Below are 20,691 nucleotides of genomic sequence, written 5' to 3' on the forward strand. Positions count from 1 at the left end.
TCTCAATCAATCAACCTTCCCCACTGCTGGGTTCCATGCAGTGGAGAATATATACCCAAGGAGCTAAACAAGAGTCAAATTTTCATCCTTATAAATGGAGGGATGGTATTTCCCAAAGTTCCTGGTAAAACTGGAATGGAGACCTTACACTGTACCAGAGGCTAATGTGGGGATCTCTGCCTAACGAATCCTAAATCTAGATTTCCCCTCTCCTTCCTATAAGGAGAATTAGGTCTTTAAGGCACCCCCATTAAGATTTCCTTAGCAGCCAATTGCATGGAAGACTGTGGTTTTCCTCACAAATCCAGTTGCTGTCAGAAGAGGGTACTGGAGGCCAACATTAAGAGATGGCCTCCCATTAGAACAACAGGGCCAGGAGTGCTTCCACATGGAAAGAGAAACTGAGGACAAGCCCTCACCCTCTTTACTCATTCATTAATATAAGTAGTGCAGGGTAGAGAAATAGGGTTCAGCTTATTTCTTGTTTTAGAGGAATAGCAGCCAACCTACTGGTACATTATCATCAGGCTCCAACCATCAGATCAGCTATTCCCAGTACCTGAAGGAATGATTAAAGCATAAAAGGAAGAAATGGAATATACTATTCAGCACTATCCAAATGATATTGGATGGAAGCCACTTATGCATGGGAACATGAAAAGTAGGGAATGAGAAAGCTGAGGGCAAGTTCTGACCCTCCTTACTCACTTATTAAATACAAGTACTCTCTCCAGCGCTATCCAAATTAGAATGGATTGTAGTTACCTCTTCTTGGAAACATGAAGTGTAAATATCCCTTCCCCAACACACTAGAACACCAGAAATCTTAGAAGATCAGAGGTACCCACTGAGTCCTCAGTTTTATAATAAATATTTACTAAGTGCCAAGTAGTGCCTTGGGAAATGGTTACATAAGAACCAAAGAACCAAAGAACACAGTCACTGCTCTCGAGATCAGTTTACTCACACTGGGGTGAGAGGCTAAAGATTTAGATTCTGGTCCTGACTACCAAAATCACTTTGTAAATGCTGTATATCATGGATTCTTCGGAAACTCCGTTTCCTAATGATTAAATGAAGGGTTCGTGGGATTCGTATACAGTGATATTCTTCAGGATCCCCTTTGTGCACATCTGCTCATCAGTGGCTCCTTCCTTTGTACCCAGCCTATTCTGTCAACACATATCTGTTTTAGGAAAGGATATGACAAACTCATTCAGCCAAAAGAATGAAGAACCACTATGTTTACAAGGTAAATCTTCCCAGAAGCATTTCTATTTTCATAGAAGACTAACTCCTTAAGTTGAATACAGAAATAATTTCCACTTGTAGATTTGCATGAAGCTTAACTTCCTTTTCCTAGTATAAATCTAAAGTGTCAAGCAACTCCACTGACAAATTAGGCCTGCCATGCTGCATGGTGAGCTAGTATGGAAAATCTGTCTTTTTTAGTTTTGTTTTGTTTTTACATGTATTAGCTATTTGCCGATCTTGTAAACCTATCCAAGAAGCATTCCTAGGATACTCTGCCGCATGAGACAGAAATAGATCTTGCCTTTGGGCACCTCCATAGTTGGTGAAAACAGGCTTTGTACAATATTGACTTGACCACATCTGTTACAAAAATCACCCTTGCCATCAACTTACTAGAATGTCATCACCCACTACAGTACAGAAGATGGAATGCGTGTAATAATTGACAACATGTAGATATCAATCCCTCTGCTGTGTTCCCGAACTGTAATTAAGAGATGATCACAGGACTTACCATCTGCCACTCCCTGTAATGCTTCAGCCTGCTTTTGAACTTAGCATGTTTAGCTACAAAACTTTAACAACACAAGACTCAAAAAATATCTTTAAGTACTTGCTGCATTTATGACACTGCTAGGTACCGAGGGACAAACAAAAATGAAGACACGGTTCTTGGTTTCAAGGCACTTTTACTGCTATACAGTTCTTCAAATTGAGTCCTCTGCAGATGTCATCAGAGGAAGAGTCAAAGTAATGGGATGATTGGCCTGGAGAAGACGGAAGGTTCCATGCTATCGTCTCCAATATTTGAATTATTGGGTATGTGGCAGAACAACTGCCATATGTTCCAAAGTATACAATTAGTAGCAGATTTTGGAAATTTGGGGGTGACTAACATCGACTCTAAATATGGAGGAACTTTGCAAATTTCAAAAAGTATCTGGACAGGATGTTCACTTGTTGGGTATGTAGAAAGATACACTCATCAGGGTAAAGCTGTGTGCTGTCGTGTAGCACCACAACTTGAATATGGTAGGTCCTTCCTCGATATCTGTTGATTAGTTGATCAATTTCTTTGAGAGCTGTGCTATTTTATTGAAGATTCCTTACCAGTGTTAATAGAGTCTACCTCTTGAGAAATCTCAGAAGGTGTCACAGAGATAATAAATTTTGCAAGCTGCTGATATTCTTTCATCAGCTCTTTATGTACTATTTTTGAGCCCTGAATTGTTGTCAGTCAATTATAAGTGAAAATGGTCTGGAAATAAATAATGTGGGCCTGCTTGGTTTTTTTTTTTTTTTAATTTTTATAAATGCTAGAATAGCCCTAGAGTTTTCATATACCTCAAAGAGCTCGAAACCTTCAGATTATCTCCCTAAACTTTCTAACGGTCACATGGCCAAAACTCATCCTTCCCCAAGAGTCCAGTTAGCTGTTTTATAGTCATAGCAATCTGGGTGAGTTTTCATCTGTTTCTCATGAAGAACAGATGTTCTTCTCATGATTGTTTCTTGATGAATCTTTGCCTAATGGAAATGGGCTGGACAAAGTCCATAGGGATTATCAAGATGGAAAGGAGTAAGATTTATCACAAGAGGCAATAAGTGTTGCCTACAATTTTCATTCACTGAAGCTATGTTTAGTGGCCTGCCATGTTATCATGACTGTCATTTCTATTGATAACTTCAAGAATGAAACAGCCATGTGCTGTAGTGAACAACGAACACAAAGCCTAAGCCCCACACGAACGCTTACCCATAAGCAAAAAGTGATGCTAATATTTACTGAGTGTTTGATATGTGCCAAGGACTGTGGTAAACATTTTATGTGGGTTACCTTATTTGTTATTATTTTTTATTTGTTATTTGTTATTCTCAGCAACACTGTCAGGTAGGTGCTTACGTTCTCTGCTCTGCATGTGAGAAAGCCAACATGGAGAGTATCCATGGAGGTATCCAGTTAGGGAATAACATCGCTGAAGTTTGAAGCTATGCATGAACACAAAAGCCTATACTCAGGACCCCCTCTGCCAGGCTACTATCCACATGACCCACGGTCCTCTATCCCCTGCCTTTGAGAATTAACACCTAACAAGAAATTGTTATAATAAGAAGCAGAAAAGATGTAACTCTTATTTATAAATTCATGCTATGACAAAGCCAAGCTAAGCTGTGGACCACTAAAAGTGGAGAAAGTACTAGAAAGTACTAGAAAACTTCCTTCTCAGCTGAAAAGGAAGGCTGTATTCATCAGGGATACATTCAAATAATATCAGCTCTGTCATTTCTAGGGCCTTCTGCAAATGGTCTCTTTGCTCTCTGGACTGATGGAACTCAGCCATCTGTCCAGCAGCTCTGCTGTGTTCTCCTTCTGGAAATGACTGGGGTTCCCTCTGTGAGTCAGAAACACACAGTGTCTGGAAAGCTCCCTTTCAGCTTCCCTCCTGCTAAATGAGAGCAACTCTATTAGCAACCTTGAATAAGAACACTCACGCAAGGAATGCCACAATCAGTTGAATCTAGTTAACTAAAACCCTTTATTAATCAGTGCTTTTCCACAATTAACTTCTAAGGACAAAAAAAAGGAGCAAGTTTCAAAATAAAAATCAGAGAAGAGAACTTTTAAACTTTTCTCTAAGCCTGGTACACATTCATCCAAACTCCCACACTTCTACAACTACATAATACTCTTCAATAATAGCTAGCATTTGTGGGAGCACGAATTGTGTGCCAGATATTTGTACTAAGGGTTCCATGGGTCTATTTTTCCTTTAACATAACAATCCTTTGAAGCAGCTACTGTTATGCTTTTGATTTTACAGATTGCCAAATCCAGCCATGGAGTTAATTTGCTTAAGGTCATACATCTAGTTGATGGCAGTGAGGAAGCTCAAACCCACACAGCATGTAATGCTTTAACCAATATGCAATACTGCCTCCTGATTTTGTGTGCGTAATAAAATGATGATCCTGTGGAGTATTATTCAATAAATAACAACAGCTAACTCACTGAGTGCTTCCTGTGTGCCAGGCACTGCTGTAAGCACATTATAGCTACTATTTCATTTGATCTTCTTATTTGCCCCTTAAAATAGGTGCCATTTTTATCCCCATTTTCTAGACTAGGAAAATGAGACACGTAGAAGTTAAACTAACTGATTCTCTCCACATCACACATCACACAGTGATAGAGCCAGAACTGGAACCAAAATGTGTTACTCTAGAGTACAACCTTTTAATTGCTACACATACTGTTTTCTTTCCTTCTGCCTTCCTTCCTTCCTTCCTTCCTTCCTTCCTTCCTTCCTTCCCTCCTTCCTTTAGGACAGAACACAGAAGAGTAATACAAGTCTAATGCATTTTAGAAAGATCTTCTCCAATAAAGTTAATCAACCAATAAAAGTTGAATCAAAAAGGAAGTTCTGGTTGATTAATTTAATGGCTATTCAAATGATCCAATTTCTGGGCTTTCTGGTTAATTGAGTTTCCACTGGCTTTGAGCCATTCTGTTCAGAGAGAAATTCCAACACATGGGATATTTTATTTCATCTTCATTGGTAAAAAAAAAAAAAAAAAAAAAAGTCACAAAACACTCAAGGATGCTCCCAGAAAACTTGCCCTTTGAAGCATTACACTTCTTTCAAGAATTCATGCTACAACTTTGAAGATTTCTTTTGAGTGATATTTATTAGGAAACTAAAGCTATGCATAATTTAGGTTTGCTAAGTAAGATTACTTCTATTTCAAACATGTTTCCCAATGATTGAATCAGGCATTTTGAAATCATTCTCCAGATCTTCGTGTTACAGAAATCCTAATTTATCACCACTTTTACTCTTTATAGGATAGAAGATTCCCAAAGCTTATAATTAATGAACTGATAAATTCAGACATATGGATGTGATATGGTTTTCAAGTGGGACAAATGGGAGTTATTAAACTTCAGAAAGATGACATTTGACCATATTTTCCTAATGGGAGGCACTCAGGAAATGTCCTCCAAACGAATGAATTAATTCTTCTAACTAATTTTTCTTCTTTAAATGTGTTTCACTCAATAAACACTATATCTTAATTTTCATTCATTCTTACAAGTTCTTGTATTTATTATTCTCTTCCATATGATTCCTTAGTCTAGGTCTTGACTTTTTAGGCATGTGCTTGTGTTTAGTTTCTAAACTGCAAACTCACTTCTCTTAACAATTTTAAGATTTTCAGCCTGACCACTCATTCTTCCATTAATTGCTCTTCTTTGCTTAAAACAATGATTTCTTAGTATCACATGACTGCTTGCTCCTCGCTTTTCCTATTAATATCTGTGTTATCTTCCTCAGAACATCTTCCCACTTATATACCCAACTGGCATTCTTTTCTCACTGAGAACACAACCAAAATATCTCTTCCACCAGGAAGCCATCCCTTGATTTGGAAATTCAAATCCTTCAGGGCTTAACTCTGACTCAGTACTCCTGCTCTAACTCCTAAACTCAAAGAAATCAACTTAAAGTCAACAACAAAAGCTTTAACTTATTTTGTTTTCCAAAAACACCTATTCCTAATAATATGCCAATGCCCCCCCAGTCAAGGACCACCAGGAATACTACTATAAATGAAGAAATTTGGATTAACCGACTCATTACATTGAGGAAGAACACATACCATTGGGGACTGTGGAACAATTCAGGAATAAGGTATTAGAATGGACTTATATGATTTTTGCATGTGTTAGGTGATTTGGAAGAGGGTTCAAGACAGCACGGTTGGTCACTATCAAGAAAAGAGGATAATTCTGTGATCAGTTATCTTAATAATACTGACACCTAGAAGGCAAGAAGACCAGACTAAAGACCAGGAGATGAAGACTAAACTGTGATTGGCAAAGAAACAGCAATCACTCCTACCATTCTTGACATTAGAAGGTGTTTGGTCCATTTTATGGCGGTTTTTTGGTTTTGTTTTTATGTTTTGCTTATATTCGGTCATAATCATGAGGTGGCCTTGTTTTATCTCAGTCCATCTCAGTCAGACTGGTCTTATCTGATGCAATTCTGCCAGACTAGACTGTCTGTGGTCAACGCTAAGCCTAACTGTGGGTGCCAGACCAGGGCCTGGCAACACCCAAGGCCAACTTGACAGCTGCTTTTCTCTTTCTCAAAAGCAATGTATCTTCATTTCATAGAACTTGAAAGACATGGGAAGCATTGAGAAAAAAACAAATAGCTTGCTTGTAGTCTTTTTTCCCCTGAATGGGAATACCAGAAAGAGGGAGAGGACGAGAAAGCAAGCCATCGTATGCACGCTGGCTCTGCAGGATTGCTTCAGCTTCTGCAGCCCTGGAGGCGCCACAGCAAGAAAAGCTGAAAAGAGAGCACTGGGGATCCCCCCCCCAAAGCCAACTCAGCTGTGGTGGTAAAGATAGCAAAAACCAAGCTGCATTCAGAAGGTGGCATTCCAAGGCAAATGATCTGGAATGTTCTTGATGCAAACAACCTGCTGTTGCCAGCACCAAATTTTTCCATTCAATAGAGCACTTACCGTGTGCCAAGCGCATATGTTTACTGATCTGAAACTGATAACAATCCTATGATGTAGCCCCCATTGTTATCTCATTATAGATGAGGAAACTGAAATATGGAGCGGTTTAAAAAAACAACCTGCCCAAGGTCACAGAGCTAGGAAGAAAGGGTCCTGAGATTTGAACTCAATCAATCTAACTCTGGGGATGTGCTAGTAACCACATTGTCTACCTAGTTTTGCCCCCTCTGAGTATTAAAACTTTAGCTGCAATAGTCACCAGGTTTTGAAACAATCCCATTCCCTATCTCTATTGCTATTTCCTTCCCCTTCTTTCTCTCTCTCTCTCTCTCTCTCATATGTATATTGAGATCTACATATACTCACATGTGTATGTGAGGACACACACACACACACACACTTATTAGATTCTTTACATTCAACTTTATGTAGAACTACAAAATAAATTAGCAAAAATGATGGAATGCAACTCTGGAGTGAGACTATATGCCCTTTTCTATACATTAGGATATGTATAAAATACACAACAGCTCTGAAAAAACATCCAGTAAGAATCTGTTACTAAATTCCATTTTTTTTCTCTTAGGAACCTAATAAAATCCTCTAACCTCCTACTAAGTGCTAAGAGATGAGTGGCTGTTCAGATTCCTTCTAATTCCTCTTTTCATTGCAATATGGTGCCGCTTTACCATGCGTTTTAGCCTATTTCCTTCTGTACGGGGATGGGAACATTTCAAGAGAAGTCACTTCCTGGGTAACAGTAATATGAAGCTAGACCCACCCCCATTGCACGACACCATCACAAGTTTCAGGTAAAACAATCAAATATGCCCCTGGCAACAGCAGCTTGCACCTGTTGGGACGAGCACTGGGTGTTGTATGGAAACCAATATGACAATAGATTTCATATTAAAAAAAGAAAAGAAAAAAGAAAATTCCTGTTGAGGGGCACCTGGTTGGGTCAACCTGTTAAGCCTCTGACTCTTGATTTCAGTTGAGGTCATGATCTCCTGGTTTGCCCATTGAAGGCCCGCGTCAGGATCCACGCTGGCAGTGCAGAGCCTACTTGGGATTCTCTGTCTCCCTTTCTCTCTGCCCCTCCCCTGCCCACTTCCTATCTCTCTCTCCCAAAATAAATAAATAACTAAACATTTTAAAAAAAAAAAAGAAAATTCCTGTTAAATAACATCCTACTCTATGTCTTTTAGGCTATATAGGTATCAAAAGGCAAGAGCCCTGGCCATCCTTTGTGTATAGAGCTTGATAATCACCTGTTTATTCTGATGAACATTGATTAAAAGTAGTCAGTCTAAAATACACACTGATCACCACCTCCAGGTGAGAGATTATGAGGATTAGAAAATGTCTAAAAAAAATCCATCTCTTAGGGAGCAGGAGTACTTTACAAAATCATTTCTACCCTGCCAAATAACAATTTAGAACAAGCTTTTTAATTTGATATTCCATTTCTCAGACATTTGTAACGCTGAACCAGTCAAATTAATGAATTACATGCTACTTTGCAATTGAACGTCACTGATACCTATCATTGCCTCTGCCATAGAATCACCACCAAGGTAACACTCAAGTGCCCTTCTCAGTAAAATGAGGGAATTTCTATTTCACAGACACTTATGCTAAATATAGAGTTGTTAGTAATAATCACTGCAAGCACACTTAAAAATATATCTTTTTTAATGTTTATCTATCTTTAGAGAGAGGCAGAGACAGAGTGTGAGTTGGGGAGGGACAGAGAGGGAGACACAGTATCCAAAGCAGACTCCAGGCTCTGAGCTGTCAACACAGAGCCCGACGCAGGGCTCAAACTCACGACCTGAGACTGAGTCAGATGCTTAATTGGCTGAGCCACCCAGGCGCCCCTTAAGAATATCTTTAAGACTAGACACAGATCATGGCCAATTCAATTTCACAAAAATTTATTGAGCGCCAATTAGTGTCAAATAATTGAAATATAAAAATGGAAAAGACAGTGCCTACCCTAGACAGTGAGGGCCTTACAGACTTACATAAAAAAAACAGGCACACCGATGGATGATTTTATTAGTTGACATTACCATATGTGTTGGAATGCAGAGAGGCTCCTAAGCATGTGAGTTAGGGATGAAGAGGGCAAGCAGAAGATATTAGAGATGAGATCATGTTTGAGTGGTATCTTTAAAATATAAGCGGGAACAGCCAACTAAACAGAAGGAACAATGGATGAGTATCCCATATAATGCTGAACAGGTGAACGGTAACTAAAAATGCTGATTCAATATCCAGATTTTGTGGTGGGGGGGGTGGAGTTGTTGTTATTGTTGTTGCTGTTGTTGTTGTTGTTGCTGCTGTTAGCTGCTTTACTGGCTCAGTTGGCTGGATTTTATTTTTTTCATTCATTATTTATTCATTTGATTAGTATTGGGAAGTCACCTAGCCTGAGAGCCCAGTAGAAAATCAAAATATGCTTTTCCACCTGAGCTTAAGGGTGATTTCCACAAACACAGTTACTGAAAGCATAGCCAACCAAAGCAGAAATAAATGAGATTAAAGAAATAAATAAATGAGATTAAAGAAATAAAAAGATTTCTCTGGAGCAGATCATAAGAAGGAATATTATTTTTGCCTTATTTCTTATGTTGCTGAAACCAGAGATATCAAGCTCTCATGACCTGCAGAAGGCTTGACATATTCAAGTATAAAGGGAGGCCCACTAGTACATCTCCTCGAGGCAAATGAAGAGAATTCTAATTCAGCTGATTAGAAAGAATTAGAAGCCCACAGATGGTGCTTATTAAAGTAATAGATCAAGAAAAGCCCAGTAGGGAGTACTAATTGAATCAGTTACAATTAGTTCTGATTAGATTTGATCCTTGTTAAAAGTATTTTCTTTGGAATTCTGGTTTGGGGAGAGATTGGGTTTGGGATTGACATGGAAACTGTCAAATTTGTATTGCATTTACTGATGAACAATACTTCCTTTGAAGGAAGTCATTTTAGGCCTAGTCCTGTCACCAGAGTTTTCCTAAGTCACTGTAGGTACAATCACAGTATGGAAATTTACACTGGAATACAAGAGTTTAGAGAAATGTTGTTAAATGTGGGAAGGAATCTGTTCTCAGAGAACATCTGTCTTACTTTAGAAGTCCTGTTTAGTTGTCTGTAAAGTGATTACTTCGGGTTCAAGGGAATTACAACCCATTCTGAATATTGTTCAGCTCATTTATGACTGAAATCAGTTTTGTTTGGTAACAAAAGTGTATGTTCTTAAATTTTAACCATTCAAAATTTTCTCTCTGGCTGACCTACAATACCATGACCAAAAGAAGAATCCACATAATCTTCATTTTTTTGTCATATTTATCCATTGTAAATAGGAGAAATTGTTAAATTATTGTCAAATAGAGTAATATTCCTAATACTAATCAAACGCTGATTCAATATCCAGATTTTGTTTTAGCCAGGTGTCATGTAAGTTTCACTTGTTATTGCACAAGGCTTCCCTTTGCTTTCATTTGGAAAGAGGTCTCCAACAACATTGCTGAAGACTTTTGGAGTATTCAATATACACACATACACCCAAATCTTTTATTTCATTGCCCTCCTTGAATTGTCCTCCCGGTTCCAAGTCTATCCAAAGCATTTTTAAGAGTTCTTTGTTTTTTCATGAAACTTTGCCAAGAGAAAGCTTAGTTATCCCAGTCGAGCCGCTTATTATGGTATTGTAATATAGTTTGCAAATATATGCTAATAATTGAAGGAAATCATGATCAAAGTTTGGCAGTCATCTCCTGAAATAGTAAATGCATTGTTCCAGCAATGGCATAACCGGCTATACCAACAAGCTAATATTCAAACCACAACCACCTCCTCTTGATTTACAGGCATTTGTGCCTGAATTCATGTTATTCCATCAGTCTAGACTGCATCATCCTCTATGTGTCAGAAACTTTTGGAGCTTTCCCTGATCCCGCAGAAAGAACCAGGTGTGTTTTTTCACAGTCCATAGCATTCATCTCCGCTTAGAAAGAATTCCGGTTATTCTTTACAATCCAGTTAACGGCTCACGTCTATGTCTCTCACCAGTCAGCAACTCGAATGGAGTGGTTCATAAAGCAGAGGCCTTAGGTGGAGATTAAGGATTTGTGCAGGAGTGGGAGAGAAACAACAAACTGTCAGGACTAAGGCACCAAAAGGAAATACAATAGAATTAGTTCAGGTCGTGGTCCAGTGGGGCAAGCCACACTATCATCATCATCTGTGATGGTAGGTCACTTTCTTTAATTTCAGGTATCTTGTCTGAATTGCAATAGGACCCTTGGCAAGTGTGGAAAACTAGTGAATACACACTTTTAAAAAGCTATGGGAAATAGCTGGGCTTCTTTCAAGTGAGTAGATGTTCAAAAAATGGTTTTAGCCTCAGAATGGAACCCAAAGTCAAAAGTAAGAAACCAAGAGAGAAAACACTGCAGAGGTTTGGAAACAGGCTTCCCACAGTTGACAGGACAACTGGATAGCAACAAGAGTAATCCCAAATTCTAATTTCTCTTTACAGGAGCCCTGTTCTGTCAGATAATTAAGTAGTTACCAATCTGGATGGATGGATGGATGGATGGATGGATAAGTTTAATACATACTTGTATACATACAAAACTGGCAGAAATATGCGAAATTGTTAACAGCAATTATCTGTGTTGCAGGAATATAAAATAACTTTGAACCATTATTTTTTCCATCTTTCCCGATTTTTTTGATGGAAGTATGTCCTGTTTTTACAATCAGGAAAAGGTGATTAAAATGCGTGTGTGTGTGTGTGTGTGTACTTTTTTTTTTTTTAACTACACCAGTAATTCTCAATTGGGTGCAATTTTGTCCCCCAGTCAGCATTTGGCAATGTCTGGAGACATATTTGGTTCTCACAATTGTGGAGTGTGCTACTGACATCTAGTTAGTAGAGGTCAGGAAATTCTTCTGAACATCCTACAGGACAGCTTATAAAATTCATATCTATAATCTCTGTCTCAGAATTACCCAAGTGAAAATGACCTTCTGGTCTGACAGATATTGGAAAATAGTGTGTTTCTTGTTTACCTTTATGTTTTATATATTGACTAGTTTAGGTTCTCATGTGTAACAAGTCAAAATAAATACATATTGGGTTGAATTGAATGAAAAATGTATACTTCTGGACACAATGTAGATATAAAGATGCATAATAAATCTTAGAATAAGTAATGAAAAGATACATTTTTATGACCCATCTAGAATCAAGAATTGATTTAATTCAATAAGAGATTAGTGGGCATCTTCTGGGCATCTATAACTCTGCCAGATTGTTCTGCGAAGCATAAAATGTATTCCCTGACCTTGAAGAATTTGCAGTCTAACCAAAGAAATAGAACATATCCTAGGAAAACCATTTTGTTCCAGAGCAGAACAGCACATGGTTTTGTGCCAAAATGAGTAACTAATTAGTGCAGTAAGACTTTAAGGAACAGAAAAAAAATCAATATGTCTGGAATTGTCGGAGATGAATTCCTGGCAAAGAAGAGAACTGAGCTGACACTTAACAGATTGATGGACAAAACGTCCATATGACCAGCGATAAGGAGAAGGTATTGCAAGACAGAGAAAAAAGCATGAATAAAACTAAGAACTTAAGACCGATCATGGGCAGGTTCATGGTGAGAAGAAAGACTACCCTAGCTGAAGCAGGTCATAGATTAGACCAGCAAGGAAATGGCCAGATTATGGTGAGAATCAAATGATTCCTATCCGTAGGAATAGTCTGTAAAATATCCAAACCTATGAATGGGATAAAATGTCCTCTCCAAACAAAGTTTGGAAATTATGTTTTCAGTTTTCACTTTATCACACTTAAAGTGGTTAGTTAACCTAATATAGTTTAGCATCATCTTCCCACACGTACAGACCTTTGTACTATATAAAGCAACAATCTGGCCTACATAGTGTACCTAATATTCACAAAAGTGACCATTAGTAAAGGAAAGCCAAATTTAGCTGTAGCCCCATGTAGCCTTCTCCCCCTTATAACTACAAAGATAGCAAGAGTCCTCATTTCAGAAGAGAAGTGCTCTAATTAAAAGAATTATTTTAATTACTTCAGCTAATATTCTAATATTATGTTTTTGTCAAGGGAATGAAAGAGCCAGTATTCTGTTTTGTCAAGGAGTCTTGCAGAAGATAGAAATGAAGAATTAATGATGTTAAGAAGTATTAGACTTGGGACTCCTGGGTGGCTCAGTCGGTTAAGCATCTGACTTCAGCTCAGGTCGTGATCTTATGGTTCATGGGTTCGAGCCCCACGCCAGGCTCTGTGTTGACAGCTCAGAGCCTAGAGCCCAGAGCCTGGAGCCTGCTTCAGATTCTGTGTCTCCCTCTCTCTCTGCCCCTCCCCTACTCACACTCCGTCTGTCTGTCTCTCTCACTCTCTCTCAAAAATAAACATTTTTAAAAAATTAAAGAATTATTAGACCTAATGCAATGCACATACATGTTGAGCTAGTAATTAAATGTAATAAGTAATAGATCATTGCCTCCAAAATAACAACAACAACAAAAAACTTACCTTATACATAAATGCAATTTGCCTAATCTTTTCTATTTGCTAGGATAAATTTATCTTTTCTGACTGGAGACCCAGAAGAGAGAACTTTGGAGAATCAATAGATTTATATTTAGGATAAGAACAACCCCAATGCAGTAACAATTAATAATTAATTTTAAAAACTCCCAAAAGAGATGAACCAATGTTTTTTTAATCAAATATTAGCATTATATATATTTAAACCTCTAAATACTAGAGTCAAATTAACTATAAAGCAAGAATTCTTAGCTCCTCATAAAAGAGGTTTAAGAAATGTTAACTCACCTACAAAGCTTTGTTGGTTAGGAAAAAGTTCAACTGTATATGATAACCTTACTTACAGTGGCTTAGATAAGCAGAGATTGGGTTCTCTTTAAAGATAATTAGAGGGGCGCCTGGGTGGCTCAGTCGGTTGAGCATCTGACTTCAGCTCAGGTCATGATCTCACAGTTTTTGTGTTTGAGCCCCACGTCGGGCTCTGTGCTGATGGCTCAGAGCCTGGAGCCTGCTTTGGATTCTCTCTCTCTCTCTCTCTCTCTCTCTCTCTCTCTCTGCCCCTCCCCCACTAGTGCTCTCTCAAAAATAAATAAATGTAAAAAAATAAAAAATAAAAATAAAGGGGCGCCTGGGTGGCGCAGTCGGTTAAGCGTCCGACTTCAGCCAGGTCACGATCTCGTGGTCCGGGAGTTCGAGCCCCGCGTCGGGCTCTGGGCTGATGGCTCAGAGCCTGGAGCCTGTTTCCGATTCTGTGTCTCCCTCTCTCTCTGCCCCTCCCCCGTTCATGCTCTGTCTCTCTCTGTCTCAAAAATAAATAAACGTTGAAAAAAAAAAATTTTAAAAAAAAAATAAAAAAAAAAATAAAAATAAAGATAATTAGAAAGGATGGTAGGCCATGGCTCTTATTGGTGGCTCCATGATACCATTTACCGCAAAGCCTCTGGTTTTCTAATAAGCATCCTTAGGTGACTATCAGTTATATTACCCAGAAATACATCATATGAACCACCTCGAGTTGAAAGGTAGGCTGAGAAATGGTTTTTAATTGTGCCCATTGTAGTCCCAAATAAAAGTAACAAAGGGGAAAATTATGTATGCCAATTAGCAACTCTATCAACAACACAAGATCAGTGATTATAGTAAGACCTCAGCCATTGTTTGTTAAAGCATTGCTAGGTGAGTTGCTCCAATATCTAGGTGTCCCACAAAATCCATTTTCCAAGTTTTCTTGAACTAGGTCATTTTGTGCCTTTAAGCTACATCCTCCTCTAATGGATTTCTTGGAGAAGAGCCCAAGCACAGCTTGTATCCATTCATAGAAAAGGTTTGTGTGTAGTATTGCTTTGCCTACAAGGGCAAGAGTGATGCATGAAGATTTTCTCTCAGTCAGAAAGTTACCAATTGATACATTGTAGATGGTAATTGACAGAGCTAATTCAGGGAAGTGAAAAAGAGGGAAATTGAAGGTATAGCATAGTTCCTTTGCTTTCCCAGCTGTTTTCTGCTTTGGCTGGTAAGGAAGCAAGTGGTGGTATCTTCAGAGCTCTTAAATGCCTGGGGTGGGTGAAGAAGCAGGCAAGGTGGGGAGCGGAGAGGGTGGTGGCAGTTCAATATCTAACAGTATCTGGTACATAGCAGGTGCTCAAGTAATATTTGTGGAATAAAGCTTTTGCTTATTTATGCCTATTAAAGAATGCACAGAAGCTGATTAAAAAGAAGCATTCCACATCCACTTTAAGGAAGTAAATGTCAGCGTTCATACTGTGTGAATAAAAGCTCTGTGAGGAACCCAAAGGAAATACTTGCTATGATCTCTTCTCTGAAGGTCTTCCCCTGTCTTTTATGTGACCTGGCGGATTTTTTCAATTCACACCCAATGTTAATTAATCAAATCTATAAGAATTGGTTTCTAAGCCATTTGGCCACCAAGCAGATTATTAAACATTGCAAAATCAATTTTAAGTGATTTTTAAGTGTTTAAAATCATCTTATAATTTCCTAAATCAGCCCATAAGTCAGCTTGAAATGGAGGTTAGGGACTGTCAGTCAATACATCAATTGATCGAGCAGTCAGTTGAAGTGGGGCATTTGAAGATGTATGAATAACAGTCCCTGCCATTTACAACTTATGATCCACTTAGGGAGACAGCATGTGTCTGGGACGGGGGCGTGGGGGTGGGAATCACATAATAATGTCAATTATACTTACGACTTGTAAAATTAATAAGATAGACACTACATGTTTAATTTTATCCAGAACACCGATTAACTTGGACTTCGCTAAAATAGACACCCAGACTAACTATATCCTGTTGCGTAACTCAGATTTTGAGACCCTGATACGAGGATCATAGCATTTTGAAGATTAGAGTATAAAGTGCTGCTTAGCATAGATAGTCTATAAAGAGCTCACTTGAGCCATAGGAGGAAATAAAAACAATGATTCTTTCTCTTTTCTAAAAAAAACTAGGTCATGGAACTAAAGGAGTGTTTGAGCTTCTGTCCGGATGGCGCAGAACAAGAGAGAATTTACCCTTCAAAGACAGGGTTGCAGATGCCTATTCTGATGTGATGGTCACCTATACCATGACCAGCTCCTTGTACTTCATTACCTTTGGCATGGGTGCCAGCCCATTCACAAACATAGAGGCTGTGAAGGTCTTCTGTCAGAACATGTGTGTCTCCATTCTGTTGAACTACTTCTACATTTTCTCATTCTTTGGCTCCTGTCTGGTCTTCGCGGGCCAACTAGAGCAAAACCGCTACCACAGCATCTTTTGCTGTAAGATCCCCTCCGCGGAGTACCTGGACCGCAAACCTGTGTGGTTCCAGACAGTGATGAGTGACGGGCATCAACAGACATCCCATCATGAGACGAACCCCTACCAGCACCATTTTATTCAGCACTTCCTACGCGAACATTACAACGAATGGATTACCAATATCTACGTGAAGCCGTTTGTCGTCATCCTCTATCTCATTTACGCCTCCTTCTCCTTCATGGGGTGCTTGCAGATCAGCGACAGGGCCAACATCATCAATCTACTAGCCAGTGATTCTCCGAGTGTTTCCTACGCCATGGTTCAGCAGAAATATTTCAGCAACTACAGCCCGGTGATAGGATTCTACATCTACGAGCCGCTGGAGTACTGGAACAGCAGCGTCCAGGAGGATCTGAGGAGGCTCTGTAGTGGGTTCACTGCAGTGTCCTGGGTGGAGCAGTATTACCAGTTCCTGAAAGTTAGCAACATCAGTGCCAGTAACAAGAGTGACTTTATCAGTGTCCTACAAAGTTCATTTTTAAAAAAGCCAGAATTCCAGCATTTTCGAAACGATATCATCTTCTCCAAAGCAGGGGATGAAAACAATATTATCGCTTCTCGCTTGTATCTGGTGGCCAGAACTAGCAGAGACAAGCAGAAGGAAGTCATAGAAGTGTTGGAAAAATTGAGGCCCCTGTCCCTGTCAAAGAGCATCCGATTCATCGTGTTCAACCCCTCCTTTGTGTTCACGGATCATTATGGCTTGTCTGTCACGGTGCCTGTTCTGATTGCAGGCTTTGGTGTCCTCCTGGTGTTAATCCTGACTTTTTTCCTAGTGATCCACCCTCTGGGAAACTTCTGGCTAATTCTTAGTGTCACCTCAATTGAGCTGGGCGTTCTGGGCTTAATGACACTATGGAACGTCGACATGGATTGCATTTCTATCTTGTGCCTTATCTACACTTTAAATTTTGCCATTGACCACTGTGCACCACTGCTTTACACATTTGTACTAGCAACTGAGCACACCCGAACACAATGTATAAAAAGCTCCCTACAAGAGCATGGGACAGCCATTTTGCAAAATGTTACTTCTTTTCTTATTGGGTTGGTCCCCCTCCTATTTGTGCCTTCAAACCTGACCTTCACACTGTTCAAATGCTTGCTGCTCACTGGGGGTTGCACACTTCTGCACTGTTTTGTTATCTTACCCGTGTTCCTAACCTTTTTCCCCCCTTCCAAAAAGCACCACAAGAAAAAGAAACGCGCCAAACGGAAGGAGAGAGAGGAAATTGAATGCATAGAGATTCAAGAGAACCCTGATCATGTCACTACAGTCTGAAGGGTGTAGACAAATGGATTATTTTTCTTTTCCAGTATTGCACAATGATGCAGGGAGAGTAAAGCTCACTCCTCAGCTGCTTGGGCTGGCCAGGGGTAACAAGGAAAGTCAGATCAAGAGTGAATTGTTCATGACACATCAAGGTGTCCGCTTCCTGGGGGGAAGAGAGAATCAAAGAAGAGGGAAATGTTCTTTACAACCTTGTTCTCCACTAAAGATAAGTTTGGGGATGTGATCTTAGAGCTCTTCCAAGGAATGGACGAATGAATGAAGCGTTGGAAGGCCAAAAGATCTCACTGCTTTTAAAAATAAAATGCTTAAGAAAGATGGAGAGGAGTAGAAAGGGGGCCTCTAAGTAGGGGAAAAGACAGTAAATGTCAAAATTGCCATGGCGTTTTTCTTATTTGTGTTTTGAACAGGTTGGTCAAAGGAAACCTATGCACTTGGGAAGTACATATTTAATCCCGTCTAAACCAAAGGACTTCCCAATCCATTTTACGTGTACATATATATGTATATATACCATATATACATATACTTAGATTTGTCTTTAGTGAACATTGATGTTTGTGTAGAAGAAGCTGTCCATTTGCAGATGGGCTGGACTTTCTCCAGAAAGTCAAACCTGCCTTAGCCAAATATAGATCCATTGATGGCAACTCAAAACAACTCAAGTGTTTCAACAGAAAGAGTATTACACAACTGTGTGATAAGCGAAATAAACAGAGATGTGAGTCCATTAGATTCTACGTTATCATGTCAATCTTGGAGATTCTTGCTTTGGATGACCTCAGAAAAAAACAAAATAAAAAATAAAAAAAAAGAACATACACACACAAAAGGCATTTAAACCAATTACCACGTGGACAAGGGTTAAAATTTCATGTTGGAGCTAAACAGTTGATAAGGCTTTTCATTGAGGTCTAATGGTTCGCTATACTTGGGAAGGCTGGTTTGGCTGCTTTCAGAGAGCTTACCCACTGCAAATGAACATTTTACACATACTGTCCATACATGTATGTATAGGGTACACGTGTGTGTGCGTGTCTGTGTGCGTGTGTGTGAGACCATTGAGGTATACCATAGGTACAGTGTTCTCATTTTAGATGACGAATATATACTGCCATGGAATATAGATAATTAACATAGGAAAAAGGAGATCTAACTAAGAAATGTCGTAGAACGAAACAGAGTAAATGGATCATCACCACTCATCATGCGCCATCAACTGGTTCTTAGTGTAAGGAAAATATTCTAATCCTATAAAGTCTAGTGTGCTCCTTGCATTAATATTTGGAACATTGACCCAGGCCACGATCACTATAGTAGTGGTCACTATAACTACCGCAATATCGTTTTGTAGCTTCTTGCGACATCATTGTTCTTGTTCCCTGGAAAGTGCTCCTCAGCTGGCCCACCCCCTGGGGTGTTCGTAGCTCTCCACGGGTCATGTTAACTGTAACTGCTGCTGAATTCTCTCTCAGAACAAGTACCGAGGTAAATGTTTTCATTGAGTTAACGTTTAAAACTGCTCCCCAGCAGATACACTTAGTCTGTTGGGTGCTTACTTGGATTAATGCTGTGCTTCCTGTCACAGAAAATTCCTAGAAAATGCCTTTTCCCATGCCAACCAGTAAAATAAATTAATTTTCAGGTAGGACTGAACAAATGTCCAGTGATGATAAAAACATTTAGTAAGCTCTTTTACCTGGAAGAGAGCTACTGTTTCCCACCAACTTCAGTTGTATATTTTAATTGAATTTCAAATATTAAAATCTGGAAACAAAAAGGAAAGAAAAAGAAAAGAGGAAAAAAAAAAACCTCTTGGACTCAGTTAAGTTCAGAAAAGAGATACAAACCGTTCCATTCTGGTTGCAGTCTGGAAATGAAGTTGATAGATTAATGAAGTAACAAAACAATAAAACAAGTATACTTTTCCAGATAAGGAGTTTACCAGGATATTAAGGGAAAGAAGAACTGTCTCTAAAATGAAAACCATTTAACGAAATTTTATTTTATTATGTGAAGTTTGTTTTGTCCTACCTTGAGGTTACTGAGTTTCTTTCTATTAGAAATGATTCGTGTCTTCTCACTTGTGTTCATGTGGGCACAATAGCAGTAGATCAAGTATGCAAAGTAATTGACATAAACATACACAGCTATTGTTCTCCTATTCTTTGTGAAATTCACGTCACAGATAACCCTAGCCTTTTGCCTCCTGAACAACTCTGCTGGGATGAACTGGTATTTGATACTAGTAGACCTGCAGACCATGATCTCATATCTGAAGTAGAAGTCTCTGAAAAGTTAGGCTTTGAGGGAAAGGAGGGGGATTCTTCTGCCATAGTTTACTCACCCTTTGTGAATATTTGTTTTACATCCCTTTCAAAAGATGGGAAATAATCAACGGAGACATCCCATTAACTATTACTCCATTGTTTGCCCAAGGTGTATCATTCTCCATTCATTTACCAATTTTTAAAAAGCTTGCCTATTTGGGTCATTTTTTTTTCTTGATTACCTTAGACAATTCCATATTCCATATATGAAGAAGATTGGCAGTCTGATTTCTAAAGAACGAATGAAGCATGCCAGTTGCCAAATGCATGTGAGGACAGTTTGGCATCTATTGCCAAACCACCAGGACAATTCCAGTATCCTACCTGCATCTAGATAGTCTCTATGTGGATGGAGGAAAACAGTTCTTTTTTAGGTTATGTCTTCAAGGATCACAGTGAGTAAAATAAATGTGAATTCCTCATTGCTCAACTGACAAGAGGGGTTGGATTTTGGAAGGGTCGTTATCTTTTCCAGGATACCATGGTATTCATTAATGAACTGTAGCAATAATTTACTGAAATGGAATTTCTTGTTCTGGAAGAGTTAATATACCATCCAAAATGCCACTAGATCAGTCCTAGGAAGTAATTTAAGCCCATAAAGAATCTAACTGAGCATCATCTGACCTCCCAACCTCACTGTGCAACAGATATTTTCAAATATTCCGATTACTCAATGCCAAGATACATCCTAACATATGAGATCATGATTTGTAGGTAATGCCCAACCTCTGCCTTTTTCAATAGCTTATGTCTAACTCTCAAGTTTTTCTAGTTTACTCCCACTGTTTTTGTCCATTTGTGAAATACTCATGGCGTTCAAATTGGGAACCCATCTACTGCTAAAAGATGACTGAT

General features: G+C 38.9%; 1 protein-coding gene across 1 annotated transcript in view; it reads left to right on the plus strand.

Moving 5' to 3' along the window:
• The window catches only part of PTCHD4 (patched domain containing 4), a 180,068-nt gene extending 162,574 nt beyond the window's left edge, over positions 1-17,494 (plus strand). The window contains exon 3 of the mRNA XM_047102519.1: positions 15,861-17,494. Within this exon, the coding sequence (XP_046958475.1) occupies positions 15,861-17,494 (1,634 nt within the window). The remainder of the gene's footprint in view (positions 1-15,860) is intronic.
• Positions 17,495-20,691: the final 3,197 nt, after the last annotated feature.

Source organism: Lynx rufus, unplaced genomic scaffold, assembly GCF_022079265.1.
Source record: "Lynx rufus isolate CCGP_SWC_20201006 ecotype Redwood Valley unplaced genomic scaffold, mLynRuf1.p SCAF_6, whole genome shotgun sequence".
Classification (NCBI taxonomy): domain Eukaryota; kingdom Metazoa; phylum Chordata; class Mammalia; order Carnivora; family Felidae; genus Lynx; species Lynx rufus.